At 40.4% G+C, this 16030-nt stretch overlaps 2 protein-coding genes across 12 annotated transcripts in view; one reads left to right on the top strand and one right to left on the bottom strand.

Annotated features, from left to right (window-relative positions):
• The window catches only part of aff3 (AF4/FMR2 family, member 3), a 31955-nt gene extending 17828 nt beyond the window's left edge, over positions 1–14127 (bottom strand). For 5 of the 9 annotated variants that reach the window (XM_077579481.1, XM_077579488.1, XM_077579483.1 and 2 more), the window contains exons 1-3: positions 8117–8241; positions 3147–3195; positions 751–1129 (exon numbers count right to left, since the gene is read on the bottom strand). In XM_077579481.1, coding sequence (XP_077435607.1) covers positions 751–825 — 75 coding nt within the window. In that variant the 5' untranslated portion in view covers positions 826–1129; positions 3147–3195; positions 8117–8241. Of the gene's footprint in view, positions 1–750; positions 1130–3146; positions 3196–8116; positions 8242–13905 lie in introns of those variants that run through there. The other 4 variants (XM_077579487.1, XM_077579484.1, XM_077579480.1 and 1 more) reach the window with 3 other exon arrangements.
• The window catches only part of arhgef7a (Rho guanine nucleotide exchange factor (GEF) 7a), a 33456-nt gene continuing 26306 nt past the window's right edge, over positions 8881–16030 (top strand). The window contains exons 1-2 of one of the 3 annotated variants that reach the window (XM_077579491.1): positions 8881–9383; positions 14339–14422. In XM_077579491.1, the coding sequence (XP_077435617.1) occupies positions 9219–9383; positions 14339–14422 (249 nt within the window). In that variant the 5' untranslated portion in view covers positions 8881–9218. Of the gene's footprint in view, positions 9384–14068; positions 14208–14338; positions 14423–16030 lie in introns of those variants that run through there. The other 2 variants (XM_077579489.1, XM_077579490.1) reach the window with 2 other exon arrangements.

Below are 16030 nucleotides of genomic sequence, written 5' to 3' on the forward strand. Positions count from 1 at the left end.
AGATAATATAGTTACGTTGGATTTGAATTGTAACTTGAGCGAATGGATTTGACTTTAAATTAAAATGGCAACCAGGATCAGTCCTGAATTAAATTTACAGTTTAACAAGAATAAGTACCAAGTACAAAATTTCTAATATATTGAAAACCATTTGCTGGAGATATTCTTTAAATTTCTAGAATATTTATTATTATTTTTGAATCAATACAATTTCAAATTTGTAATGTTTTTATTTTATTTTTATATATCAATTTATTTTTTGAACATCATTAACCAATACTGCTACTCCAAGCGTCATCAGGATCAGATCTGGACTTAACTTCAACTTGGTTAAACATCAGACCAAATTTCAAATAAATAACATGCAGTATTTACTGTACATGTATTTTTGTTTTCATTCTAAATATGTATGTATTTATTTGGAAGTAATATATGCATTTAATGAAATGTTCATTTCTTCTTTTTTACATTTTTTTAAGGGTTTTGTCCATCGGAAAATTACATTTTAGGTCAATTCTGACGTCATCAATGTTGTGGATTCTCCCCTGAATTGAATGAGAACACCACTACAACATTCCCAATAAAGCATGAAAAAAAAAACATGTGGCCATGTTAAAAAGTGAAACCAGGAAGTTGCACACGAACACACAAACATTGATGAGAATACATGCGCATGCGCGCACATACATACATACAAACATACACACACGCACTAAAACGGGCCTTGTCGGAGGTAATGCTCTTCCTCACCTGAGAAAGCAGGCATCGGTGCAGCGAAAAGCCAAAGGAAAGTTCCCCCCTGCCACTGCACAGGACAGTGGGCATGGTTCCTGCCTGGATGCTCAGAGCCCCGCGTGGTTGTCCATAACAGGCTAAAGTCGCGTGACGACACACGGGTGTCAAGTGCAGTCTGCGTCTCGCTGTTGCCACTGATGAGGAGGAGGAAGATGAGGAGGATCATGATGAAGCTCTGTGTGGTTACCGTGGAGGACAGATGGAGGCGGGTCGTTCACGTCACACAGACGTAGGGCAGGGGTGGGGGCGATCACGACTGTGACTAGTCTCTCACACGTCACTGCAAGCATCAGTGGAATACTAGACTCAAATGGCCACAGCTCGCTTGCTTGCTCTATATACAAAAAAATTGATAGATAGATAGATGGATGGATGGATGGATGGATGGATGGATGGATGGATAGATTACTTAACATTATGGTTGTAGGCTAACAGGCAGCTAGCAAGAAGCTACAGCACGTAGCATGCCGCTGGTCTCTTAGCTCAAACTTTCAATAGATGGACAGACAGACAGATAGATAGATAGATAGATAGATAGATAGATAGATAGATAGATAGATAGATAGATAGATAGATAGATAGATAGATAGATAGATAGATAGATAGATAGATAGATAGATAGATAGATAGATAGATAGATAGATAGATAGATAGATAGATAGAGTTGTGGATGGATAGATGGGTGGATGGATGGATAGATAGATTACTTAACATTATGGTTGTAGGCTAACAGGCAGCTAGCAAGAAGCTACAGCACGTAGCATGCCGCTGGACTCTTAGCTCAAACTTTCAATAGATAGATAGATAGATAGATAGATTACTTAACATTATGGTTGTAGGCTAACAGGCAGCTAGCAAGAAGCTACAGCACGTAGCATGCCGCTGGTCTCTTAGCTCAAACTTTCAATAGATGGACAGACAGACAGACAGATAGATAGATAGATAGATAGATAGATAGATAGATAGATAGATAGATAGATAGATAGATAGATAGATAGATAGATAGATAGATTACTTAACATTATGGTTGTAGGCTAACAGGCAGCTAGCAAGAAGCTACAGCACGTAGCATGCCGCTGGTCTCTTAGCTCAAACTTTCAATAGATGGACAGACAGACAGACAGACAGACAGACAGATAGATAGATAGATAGATAGATAGATAGATAGATAGATAGATAGATAGATAGAGTTGTGGATGGATAGATGGGTGGATGGATGGATGGATGGATAGATAGATTACTTAACATTATGGTTGTAGGCTAACAGGCAGCTAGCAAGAAGCAACAGCACATAGCATGCCGCTGGACTCTTAGCTCAAACTTTCAATAGATAGATAGATAGATAGATAGATAGATTACTTAACATTATGGTTGTAGGCTAACAGGCAGCTAGCAAGAAGCTACAGCACGTAGCATGCCGCTGGTCTCTTAGCTCAAACTTTCAATAGATGGACAGACAGACAGACAGACAGACAGACAGACAGACAGACAGACAGACAGACAGATAGATAGATAGATAGATAGATAGATAGATAGATAGATAGATAGATAGATAGAGTTGTGGATGGATAGATGGGTGGATGGATGGATGGATGGATAGATAGATTACTTAACATTATGGTTGTAGGCTAACAGGCAGCTAGCAAGAAGCAACAGCACGTAGCATGCCGCTGGACTCTTAGCTCAAACTTTCAATAGATAGATAGATAGATAGATAGATTACTTAACATTATGGTTGTAGGCTAACAGGCAGCTAGCAAGAAGCTACAGCACGTAGCATGCCGCTGGACTCTTAGCTCAATCTTTCAATAGATAGATAGATAGACCCTTCTCAGGTCTCCGCTACCACAAACAACAATCATGGTAGTGAGTATCTGATTGTGTAATAATTTGTCAACTTCATGTAAATTGAAGATTATAAATTATTAGGAACATCCCTCAGTACTGTGCAACTGTCTACTTATTAGTTGGTTTGGTTTCCACGTGCTGTCAAAGTTAAAGCATTAACTAATTAATTAATCCCCCAAAAATATCGCATTAATCATGAATGAACAGATTAATCACACTATTAATTTTGACCGCAGATGATCCTTTAGCTGACAGCGGATGGTTAAAAAAAATGTTGAAGACATCCTTATAACATTAAATGTAGAAAGAATTAACACATAAAAGGTGCTCTTCAAAATTTGGCGGGCAACATTTTTTCATAAAAGTCTTTTTAATTAAGCGATTAATCGCAATTAATCAAAATTCTAAAATTTGATTAATCTGATTTAAGAATGTAATCGTTGATAGCTCTATTTCCTTCACACATGAGACATATTATGAAACAGACAGTATGCATCACTCACCCAGTCCTCGTGGGGCTCATCCTCTGAACTGTCTCTCTCTAAAGAGTTTCTGTAACAAAAAACTTGCCTTACTGAAAATGTCGGCTTTGCAGCCTGTATGAATATCACACTATTACGATAGCATTAGAAACGAGAGGCTAAATTCAGTCGGGTGGCTTTTTCTGTTGACATAATCCTCCGTGGCGGGATTATAGCGAACATATGTCCGACCATCTATCCCTGCATGCTGGCCTTGTCTACTTGCCAGCATCATCCTTTACTCCTGCTTCCGTGCTTTATGCATTCCAGCTGCATGATTCTTTTCTTCAAGAGGAAATAATATTTCACGTGTATAGACCAGGATCCAGATGTATAAACAATTAGAACCAATAGAAAACTGTGCATACGACTACGTTGAACAGAATAACGTCAGCCTTTCCCAAACTAAAAGATTCGGGAACCAAAATAGGTTCTAGAACCTAATCTGGAACATATTTAGGCATTTGTATGTTAATTAATCTGATTCAAGTGGATTTCTTCCAGTGTTGATATCTAGTCATGTGATGAGACTTGCCTTCATAACAGCTGTTACGTGAATAGCAAAACAGCAGCATTTCCCAGTGGAAGAAGCAGAAATGTTGGAATTTCGCATGGATGTTGGCATAGAACATGCCTGGGGGGCGGCCACTGGAGGCCCGCAGACGCGCCCATGGTTACGTACGCATGGCGACGGCACCTTCAAACGCGCAACTGTATCCCCTGACACACACCTGTGTAGAGCGGGGGGCTAATCCCCTATGAGTTAGTCCTCCTGACAACTCTTCCTTCCTTAACATCCAGAGCTGAATGGAGAGGACGACAGTATCCATGGTGATTTTGACGGTGTTCCCTACTGGTCATACACGTTAGCACTAACACTACAAAAAAACTGACTTGAAAAAAACAAGACAAAATCGATTATTTTACTTAATGTTAGACATTTTTTTCTCAAAAGAACAAGAAAATTTGACTTAGCCTAAAAACTACTACCTAAAATCATGGTATTCGTTTTACGTTCAATTTACTCAAAACCACTAGTACATTCACAATAACAAGTTATAATAGTTAAGATTTTTAAGGAGGGAAGAATATTGTTGTGAATGCTCTTATACAAAAACTGCAGACTGTAGACTTGGCACACAAAACAGTTGAAGACACAAGTGGCCGAGGGAGCTGATTGGTTGACACGAGGCCCGGGTTGACGAGCACAGGTGGACACAAAAACACATGAAAAAGAACACAATCTTAACAAAACGAAATCGATAAAAACCCACATCATGACAATTTGGAAGACAAGTCAAGCCAGCCGTCACAATGATTGTTCATACTATGCATTACGGTAACATGGGCCAACTTCAAAATAAAAGCTAACCAAATAATACATGGACAACAAAGCCTTGTTAGGTTTTCATTTTGAAGTTGGGGGTTGCAGTGCATTGGTACATCAGGGGCCCTATTTTTCTGCCCAGCGCTAGTGTAGCATAAAGCGTGGTCTAACTGTGCACGAGTAGAGTTTTCTTTCTTTTAGTATTTACGTATATATTAAGCTGTTAGGCTATTATATGGTAAATGGTACTTCATTTATCTAGCGCTTTTCCACCTTACAAGGCCCTCAAAGCGCTTTATATTAGGCGAATGATAGTGCTTGATATTAATGCTAGCTTGTTCGGAATAGGTGACATTTTTTATCCCTCCACTTTTCAGTAACAAAATACTAGCAATATCCCTGCAAGAATTTCAATGTGACATCATATAGATGTTGCTGAACTCATTTGATGTCAGTAGTAGTACGCACGTATTTCTGATGCATCATCATGATGGCATTCAAATGCAGCCTCTGAAAATGCTCACAGGTAAAACTCTCTTATGTGATTACTTTGATCATCATCGTCATCGGCTGCTCTCCATGACTTCCTCCCACATTCCAAAAACATGCATATTGCATTCACTCTGAATTGTCATTAGTTGTTTGTCCATATGTGTCTTGTGATTGACTGGTGACTAGTCCAGAGTGTATGCCACTTTTCACCCAAAGTCAGCTGGAGTAGGCAAACCCATGACCATGGCCCTAATCAAGACAAACACTGCAGAAAGTACATTAGAGAACAACAATGAATGATATAGGAGCTATTTTGTTTTGCCATGAAACTGACTGAGGGTTTATTATTATTGAAAGTAACCATCGCCCCATCTCACTCATGGTAGTCGCCATTAGAGACAAATGCAGTGTGCAGAGAGCCCCACCCTGTGGCTTGAAGTGAAGCCTCCACGTAGTGCTTCCACCGGATCAAAGTAAGTAATTCCTACCTAATAACAATATACTTGGAAATATTTCTAATGTACACATGAAGACGCTATGATGAGGTGCCATTTTCCATAGTAGAGATCCTGGAAATGCTCCAGTTGGAAAATCACAGGCGTGGATGAATAATAGAACGAATGATAGATAGCTGAATTCCATTGAGCTGCTTCGCTCCCGCTGTTGCTGACTCACCGTCACGCATACCGTCACGGCTGACTCCAACAAAACTATTGTGCATGTGACTCATACCTGAGCAACAATAACAGGGAGAGAAAAGGACATGCGCTATTTCATGATTAATTCTGGGCAATGGTGATGATATTGATAATACCCCTCCGACAGTCATCAATGGGTTAAATTGAAGATAATCATTGATGGAATTTGCAGGCTTACACTAGAGGTGCACTTTGAGACGGAATCTGTTTCCTGTCAGCGGGTTGCATGTTCTGCTTTTGTGGACTAAACACCGTTGATAAAGAAAGAGATGACTTTTATTTTTAGTCAGAAATGGTTGTTCTGACTAAAAATGAAAGTCATCAGTAGGCCAAGATTTAACTGTAGTGTATGTGCAGTTTGTTAGCTAGTGACCAAGCTAACTGCTTGTAAAAATGTGCTATTGCTTCCTCCCTCATTCCAAAAACATGTATAAATATATATTGTTGATAAAGACTCAAAATTGTCTCTTGGCATGAATTTCATGCAACATCCGGTGTATGTTCTTTTTTCTTAACACCCCCTTATCCATCTATTGGGGGGGGGGGGGATCAGTTTGCCCATTGATACTTGCTGAATTGAGGTCTTACCTAGTGTGAACAAACGTCTCAGTTTAATCGGGATAGTCCTGGTTTTGAGCCTTATATACTGAGGCCCAGTGGATTTCACCAGCCCCATTTTGTTGCATTTTTATGCAGGTCCTGGTGGGGGGAAAAAAATCATATTTTTTTTGTTTTTCTATAGCATTTAGCCTTAGCTACAGCACAACCACCAGTCACCAGATTGACTAGTGATTAAATTTGTTGTAGTTCCTAACTTCCTGGTGACAATTTATTGTATGTTTGATTTTCAGCAAAACTGTAGTATCCCGGTTTTTAATTTTTGACAATTCTATTTGCTTAGAATACATCTCAGTAGACGTCAAATACAAAATTGTATCAATGACTTTCATGGTACAGTGTGGTGGAATTCCAGTTGTGCGACAAATACTTTTATGTTGTGTGGAATTCAGTCAGTCATAACGTACAAAATCTAATACCAACAATGAAATGTGGTATACCAGGATAGATGATTCCTTAAGCACAGTGGACAACCACTTACTGCTTTGATGTTTTTGTCCTAATTCTTGTCTTCCATGGATGAATGAGTGTGTTAAACAGAATAAAATGAGATTCCCCTTGAGGACCATTAAATAATTGTTGTTGTCCTTCTTCCTGATGGCATTATTGCCCCTCGGAGTGAGCCTGCCTCTCTGGATAAACAATAACCATATTGCAGAGCCTAATGTGACATTTTTACATCACCTCTGGCCAAGTCAAATCCTCCTGACTCAGTGTTCATATCCGACCGCCAGCACTAAAATCTGCAGTTTGTGTTACGGACTGTAGCATTTCATTACTTGGATGTAAAAGTCTGATTTCTGCTGCTGATCTTGAATTGAGGCCAGCTTACAAGCGGATAACAACACACACACATAGCCTGCTGTGAGGGTGAAAGAGCGAGACACGCAAAGCCAGAGTTTCAAAAGAGAGCACTTAAGGAAGGGCAGACCTCCATCAAGGTTCAAACATTAGTCAGCTGCAGCTAACTGACTGAGTTACCTTTTAGATTACAACAACCAAGTCAGTAACTTGGAATTTAAAAAAATATGAATCCACCGTTCCTCCTGCTATATAGTACAGCATATTATTTCAACCAACTGTGTTAATGCCCCTGAGAAAGCTAAGATAATTGAATATTATCCATTCCTTCTATTTTCTAAAAGTCTTACAGTATCCCGTTCAGAGTCACGAGGAGCTTGATCCTATCCCAGATGACTTCAAGACAGACTACAACCTGGACTGGTCGCCAGTCAGTCGCAGAGCACGCATAGAGACAGCTGTTCAATCTCACTGAGTGGGAATTGACCGCATGCTGCCAGCACCAAAGTCAGGTCAATGTACCACAGCACTAAATTAAATTAATATGGCAATATTGTATTCATTGTTAATTTTTAAATTTCAAAACAGTGACCGACCAGTCACAATATAAAGATGAACATGCAAAATAGAATGCATGGGTGGGCCACCTATAGCTTGGTGCAGGCCAATTAAGGGCCCTAAAAATAAATAAAACCTCAGTGGAACTGTTATTACTATCCCAAAAAATATTTAACCGACAAACACTCATTTTATGCTATAAACATTGTTTCCATCATTGCATTTCATGAATGTTGTTCTGCTAACTGAAAAGGTCATTCAGGTTAAAGGTTCTAATGAGTTCCAATTAAAAAAAAATCTATCTACTATACTATGTAACTATTGTGCATACATATTATGTGTATCAATAGATGATTCATACGCGTAGTGTAATATCATTAGTCTATCACATACTTCCCACTTTGAACTTACTGTACAAGTTATTACTCTAGCATAGTTAGACTCTAATTGTTACTTACCATGATTATGCAAAATTCATCCATCCATCCATCCATTTTCTTAACCGCTTGTCCTCACAAGGGTCGCGGGGGGCGCTGGAGCTTATCCCAGCTGGCTTCAGGCAGTAGGCGTGGTACATCCTGAACTGGTTGCCAGCCAATCGCAGGGCACACACAGACGAACAACCATTATGCAAAATCGTACTTTTTCATTTTTATATATAAAAAAAATTTTTTTTAGACGTGAATTCCTGTTACAGTAGAAAAACAAGCAAACAAAATAATGATGATCTAATGATAGTCTCAAATTACTCACATTGACTTTCTAAGTGTGGAATCTGGATCTGTTTAATTAATCACAAAGCTGATATATATTCAGAAAGCTATGACTTATTCTGCTGTATGAATGGCAAGAGGTGCAATAAGGAGTAGGCAGGCCTAATTGAATTGAGTATTTCAATTAATTTTAATTGGGACAATTGAGTTGATACACTGTGTGATCAAATTGAGTTAGGTTTAGTCACAGAACGAATACACCTTCAAAGTCACGGTACCGCTGTATTTTTATTATGAAGTGTAATATTGTTGCTGTGGAAATGTATTTCCCATCATGAATTGCTTGCAATCCATATATTGTGTAACCTTATAAATTACCTTTTTGAAAACGAACCTAACCTATTTGGAACCCTTCCCATTTTGATGCAGTGCAGCACCACTATAATCAAAGCTGAGCATTGTTTTTAAATAAAGCTTTTTGGTATTGGAGCTTATTGTGTACCTAATATTATGTCCCGCAGACAAAAAGTCACACGTGAAAACATTCAATCGACCCACCCCCCACGCGTGCGTGACATCATCGAGTGGTCGAGCGGCTGGCGGCATCAGCATCGAGTCTGACAGATTGAGGGAGGGGAAACACACCACGGAAGAAGGGAAGAAACCAGACCACCCCCTCCTCCTCCTCTCTCTATCTCCTATTCTCCCCGCGTGCATCATCATTCCTGTGGATGCTCCGGGATGACAGCGTGAAGCGGGGCCAGGAGCTGTCGAGGTACACACACGCCCGCCCGCTCCCTCCCCTCTTTCTCCCTCCACGGCCGCTTTCATCGACATCGATGTGGACATGAATTCGGCGGAGCAAACGGTGACATGGCTCATTACGCTCGGCGTGCTCGAGTCGCCCAAGAAGAGCATCGCGGACCCGGAGGCTTTCCTGCACAGCTCCCTGAAGGATGGCGTGGTGCTTTGCAGGCTCCTGGAGCGCCTCAGCCCCGGATCCACGGAGAAAGTAAGAGCGCGAGTGTTGTACGCCTCCCCTCCCTTCCCCTCCTCGCACCCTCTCTCCCTCCCTCCGCATAAGGTCGGCGTGTCTGTGTGCTGCCCACATCCGTGGAAGCGACGCGGTTTGTTGTCTGGCTTCTCTCCCTGCCCACTGGCCCATGAGCAGATTTCGTTAGTAGGTCACGACGTTATTATTATTGTTGTGCGTATAATACAACAGCCATGCACATGCTTTAAAATAATCATAAAAATGTATTTTTATAACTTGCGTTATATTACACGTCATTTAATACTGGGTTAACATGATGTGCTGATGAATGTGGAGCATATACTGTAGCTATAGGCCGCCATTGACTTGCCAAGGCAAACGCAGATGGACCCCCTCCCACCCCCTCTTTTTTTTTTTTTTTTTTTTTTTTAAAGACACAGTGTGGTGTTTGTGTCTATCAGCAAACTGCCTGGAACCGTTTCGACAGGGGCCCCCAGGGTGGTAACTAAATCAGCCTGGTAAAAACGTACGAGAAAATATTTAGTCACAACGGAAGACAGCCTAAGTGTATATGTATCTATCCAAGATTATGTACAGTGGAACCTCATTTTACTGACTGCAACATTGTATGTTTCGATTATGGCTTCGATTACAAAGAAAGGTTGACTCAAAACCTTCGCCTCGAACCTATGAGCAAAAGAGAAAAGAAAAACACACATTCATAAACAAACTGTTGATGGCCACAACTAATGCAGAGTCACTCAACACGCAACCTTGTTAATGGGCTAGACATTTAACAGCTATAGCTAACTACATGCTCATTCACTGACACCCACGTCACTCACCACCCTACCGTGCCTCTTAAAGCCATATAGTACACTCTCAAAGGCTCTCCTGTGTCTGGGGTTGAGGTCACCAAGGTGGTTTGAGCAAAGTGCTAGGTGGCAGGGCTCCAGGGATGGATTTGTCCAGAGTTCCTATATAATGGTTCTGGAAGTTGCGGGGGCTATCCTCAGCCTCCCTGGTCAGGTCTATTCAGGGGTTCTGGACAGGATGGTCCATCAGGAAGTCACAGCTCAGATTCAGGGGGCTGGCCGTGGAACTATCAACCAGTTCTACACACGCAGCAAGGTACATGAGGGTGCATGGGAGTTCGCACAATCTGTCATGTGCTTTGTGGACTTGGAGAAGATGTTCAACCATATACGAAGTAATGTATGGGTTCTCGGAACCCCTAATATGGGCAGTTGGGTCCCTGTACAAACTGTGTCAGACTACTATGTAGTAGTAATGTAGTTTTAGGCCTGCCTCATACTGAGTATTGCATTAAAAGGGACTAAACTGGACAATCGTCCCCAAAAAATTCAGTTAGCGATTCCCTGCCGCACACCAGGTGATTAGCTCTGCACATATAAACCAACTTGCTGCAACAGAAAAACTGCAGTAAACTAAACGTCATTCACCAGACGCATTCGAGAGTTTTGATCGTCCCTTTAGGAACGCTACAGAGGCTTACCGTGCTTTCTCTATAGGCGTTTCACATTGCTCGGCAGAGAGCCAGCCGCCATTCTACGTCACTACGCACTGAATGCGTTGCGGCGTAAATAACAATGGTGGCATACGTCCAAATAAAGTTTCTACAAAATGTATTAAACTGGAAATTATTTTTGAAAAATTAATCTTATAGTTATGTTAGCAACAACCAAATATAGAGCAAACTTGTCATGACAGTCGGGGTTCCTTTTAAGGGTGATTTTAGGAAGTATTGTGCAAATTGGTCTAAAAGTATGAAATTTGGTACACTGATAGATTTTCATATGCTCTTTCCAAATCTGGCGGGAGTCAAAGCCAATTCTCAATGGTGCCGCCATCTTGGATGATTCAAAATGGCCGCCTGTCAAAAACAGATATTCCCATTATGTGTCAAAGGAATGTTAAACAATTACATATAGAACCACTTTTCAATGTTTTTTGGCATCAAGAAATCTGAATCTGGTTTAGAGTGGTGTGGACAAGAGAAGCCGCATACAAAAATTCAAAGCAGCCGACAGTCAAAATTGAAAATTTGGTAAAACTATGCGTCGAGTAACAAAAAAAAAAACAACTTTTTTTTTGCCAACGTTTTGATCAAGTTTATTGGATGTTATCTTATTCTTGCCATATAAATGCAAAAGCTTGACTTACAGTGCCATGTTAGATGATTTGTCAGTGTATATTACAATATGTTACTTCTTGATCACTATGCGTTATGGGTTTTTGGCGCTAATTCTTTTCTTGTAAAGTTTGTTCACTGTACAGTCAACAAAAAAGGGCAAATATATTAGGACATATTTGAATTGTAGCATTCCTGTAAAAATTAGTGTGCTTCAATACATGAACCGAGAACACATTTTGTTTTGTTGTTGTAATTTTGTTGTAGATTCAAATATACACATTTACTGTGTATCATACATCACAGTCTTGCTTCTTACAAGACAGTAACCATAACTTGCGAAAAGGACAGTAAAAATATTTTTACTACTAGAGTAGTGCTCACTTAAGTTACAACAATACAAGGATGGAAGAAGTCATCAACTGGAAACTGTGCTATATCTGTCAAGAGGACAACGACCGACTTCAGATGCCAACAGAAGTGGACTTTACATCACTGGAGAGAGATGATGCACGAACAAGGTAGTCCTTGCCCAAATGCTTGGAAACCTCATGCCACAAGGTCCAAGGAGTACCTCTCGAAGCCCCTTCCTGAGTGGACAGAATTTTCTCAGGGCAATCAGGTGTACGTATCAACTATTCAAAAAGCTGGCAACCTTCTTGCAGAAGGTGACAAGACACAGCTGAGCCAAGACGATGCTTTGCTTATGATGCGGGCAGCAGTGATTCTGAGGAAATGCTGTCTCCAGAGACAAGAACCATTCAGTGGTTTATTTGTCGTAGATTCGGTGACATCTCCTGTCCCTGGACAACTGAGTTCCTTCCTCACCAGTGAGAAGTTGCAAAAACTGAAGAATTGCAAATGTCATTGGCCAACAGATCATGTAAAACACATGTAAAGATTCACAGCATGCCACAAAATCAGTCAACATCAGGCACAACAAAGGTTGAGGGACCCCTTTCCCACTGAACATGAACTTCAAGCTTCATGGTGATGGCAGACAGAAACAACAGATCAACAATGCCACTGCCTTTGGCATTTCTGTCTCATACAGTCGAGTTATGGAATGGCTACATGGCACAAGCCCCTGTTTGCTATACCAAGCAGCTGCAGTGGGCATTCGCTGACACTGTGGGTGAGGACAAGGTCATAATGATGGGTGCCCTGCACATAGAAGGCAAGATGCATCAGATGATAGGCAAGTTGTTTTGTGAGTCTCACTCAGGCCCAGATACTTACAACTGGCCAAGCCCAGTCTGTGCTTGATGGACATAGTATTACATAGTATTAGGCACTATGTATCTTCATTGTTGACACATGAATTGATTTATTGATTACAGATTTAGATTCCTTGTAGTAAAATAAATAAACAAAAATAAATAAAACCAAAAAGTGTATCTATGTGTAACTCTACAACTAATAAGAAGGAAATTGTTTTTTGATGGGCAGTCAATTTGAATCGTCCATGATGGTGGCACCATTGAAAATTTGCTTTGGCTCCCGGCAGATTTGGATAGAGCATATTAAAAAGTACCAGTGTACCAAATGTCATACTTTTAGACCAATTTGCAAGATTGCCCCCTTAGTAGTACTGCCCACCACAGGTACATAATTAATTATCAACTAAGTACTATTGTAAATTACACTGATGGTGTAATGGTACACACTAGTATATTTTCCTGACTTTGGTGCAGGCAGCGTGAGTCCCACTCAGTGATTGATTGTCCGTTGTGATAGGTTTGGTGACTATGATATGATTAGCAACCAGTTCAGGGTGTAGTCTGCATTTCGCCCAAAGTCAGCCAGTGTAGGCTCAAGTGACCTTGAAAAGAATAAGCGGTATTGAAAATGAAGGGATGAATTATTGTCAAACAATATACACAGTATAATGTGTCGTACAATTTGGCAATTGAAGGAGCCGGCTGACTCTCACTTCTAACTGTATTTTGGTTGTGGTCCTGTTTTACGACATGTAATTTGGGATTCACTGTTACATCTGCGACATTGCAACACTGTTTACTGAATTTTTGATCTCAGGAAAAGCAGTGGTGGCCATCAAACACCTATGAAACCAATGTCAATGTGTGGGTTTGGCCGTGTCGCTCGGTGTGCGGCAGCCGGCAGGCCTAAATTATATCAGACAGCACTACTTGATCCTGGGCACATTAAATTGACATGACAAGTTAAGCCTAAAATCTGATTGGCACCCAAAAATGTCCAATGTACTTAACTCAAGTAGTGCATACAAAGCAAATACTACAAAATAAAGATAGTAGACAGCTGAGAATGCATTTATATGGAACACATTAGAATTTAAACACACATCACAGTGGCACTTATTTTTGTTAAATCGGTTAAAATGTTAAAAATCCTTCTGAGTCTACCCACTGAGGCTGGGAGTCTTCCTCAAGTTGGTCTTTGGCGTTCGTCCATATTGTGTGCGATGCTATTAAGTTTTTATTTACCTTCACTTTCGGAGTAAAATCGCCGTTTGAATACTTTACTCCGCTTTCTGTAAGTGTGAAGAGCTTGTCAACGTATCAGTTTCTAAAGGGGAATCCATCTTGACGACGTCACTTCCGATGCGAATCCAACCCTGTTCCTCGATGTCTTCGGTTCTCTACGGGAGTTCACAGCGGAGTATGAGCACAGCCTTCCGGGGTGTCATGCGCTCCAACTCTCGGTCCGCTGTGTGTTTGTGGATTTTTATATTTACTATTTTCGGAGGTTATTAAATTCCCCAGAACGCGAAGGAAAGTAAGCCCCCAAGCCAGAGAAGTGGAAATGTGCCGCTAATGTTGGCTCTACTCGTCCCTTTCAGATTTACCAGGAGCCAAAGAACGACGGCGAGTGTCTGAGCAACATAAAGGAGTTTGTCACGGGCTGCACATCTTTCCGCGTCGAGGTAAGAGTCCGGCGTACGTCATAGTTAACACATCGCCAAAACATTTTATATTCCCCAAGCTTATTTTTTAAATGCTAATGTGAAGCGCTTAAAGTGGAGATGGTGAAACAAAGCTTGCCGCTGTGCTGGCAGGGGGAGGAGGCTGCAGCCGGGAGCAAGCACCCATCGCCCGGCTGGCTTGGAGCTGTGTGGCGACCACATTAGTAACATTATAGCAAACATCTCTAGACAGCCACTGATGGAATAGTCTCCTTTTTGCCGGTCTACATGCCTTATATTTGAATTTATTTACATATGCAGAAGCTTTTAGTACTTGTACTATTAATAAATGCAATTATATGTGCTCATGCGTAGCTTTGTTGTCACAACTACTAGGCTACTGCTAGATCATGGTAAACTGCGTTTCCTTTAAATGGAAATTGAAAATAATACAATGATCTATTTTCTTAGAACAAAACAACAATTATCAACCATTTGTCATTGTCCAATGAAAAACATTTACCTTCGAAATGTGTACAATGTTTCTTTTCACTCCAAACGCAAAGAAAATCATTGGAGTTTTCTTTTCCCCAGATTAAAGCACAAATCTTCTGGTTTACGGCAGTTCTTTTTTTGTGGCGACAATAAAACAAATACATAAGTTAGAACACATTGATAAAAATAAACAATATAAAAAAATGCTGATACACATTGAATATAACAAGCAATGGCTTATTTTGCAGAGCCGATCAGTGACATCATCATCACAAATTAAGACATTACAGCCGATAACCTGTTTTGCATAAAATGCTAAATATCATCCGATACAGCGGATCAGATCGGTTTAAGTCTAATTTTAAACAATCAAATAAAAAACACTTAAGAATCACGGTGGTAACTGAACGCCTTCTTGTGCTGCCTGATGAAATATTGTTACGCTGCTAAGGCAAACTAGTTCATTGCACGCTTCGTGTAACATCGTGATGTCATGATTATAGTAAATATTCATATGAAAAACATTTTCACTCCATGAATATAAAACAAATGGACAGCATTAAAGGTCCTAGAGCATCCATATGGTCCTTTTTTTTATTTTATTTTTTACTAACAACCTCTTTGCCATTAATTTTCAATAATATTAATCTGTAACTAATTGCCCCTGCAATACACAAATTAATTCAACCCCATGTCATGGTGTGATGTCAGTTGCATAACTAAACACCAAATTCACTGTATAACCAGTGTGGACAAATCAATGTACTAGTAGTGGCAGTATTTACTCATATTTTATAGGGATGCACGATAATATCGGTGGTAGATAATTATCAGCAATTATCGACCAATTTGATTTCATACAGATAAACCAGATAATAAAGAAATCCGTGTTGGTCCATCTGTTGTGGTTGACTCAAGTTATGCCCACCTCCTCAACCCCTCCCCTCTCCTATGGTAGTGTCGCATATTTGTGACATCATAATGTGCAGAAGATGCATCATGGCGACATGGCAGTCGCTGGTGGGGGCTTTCTTTACTGTGTTACCCTTGCAGTTTTGTGTTGCAGTTTTAAAACATGACTGTTTTGTTTTGGCAAAATCAAAATGAGTTACCGGTTGTCTTTGAAGCAGAGAT

The sequence above is a fragment of the Vanacampus margaritifer genome, chromosome 11 (genome assembly GCF_051991255.1).
Source record: "Vanacampus margaritifer isolate UIUO_Vmar chromosome 11, RoL_Vmar_1.0, whole genome shotgun sequence".
NCBI classification, from domain to species: domain Eukaryota; kingdom Metazoa; phylum Chordata; class Actinopteri; order Syngnathiformes; family Syngnathidae; genus Vanacampus; species Vanacampus margaritifer.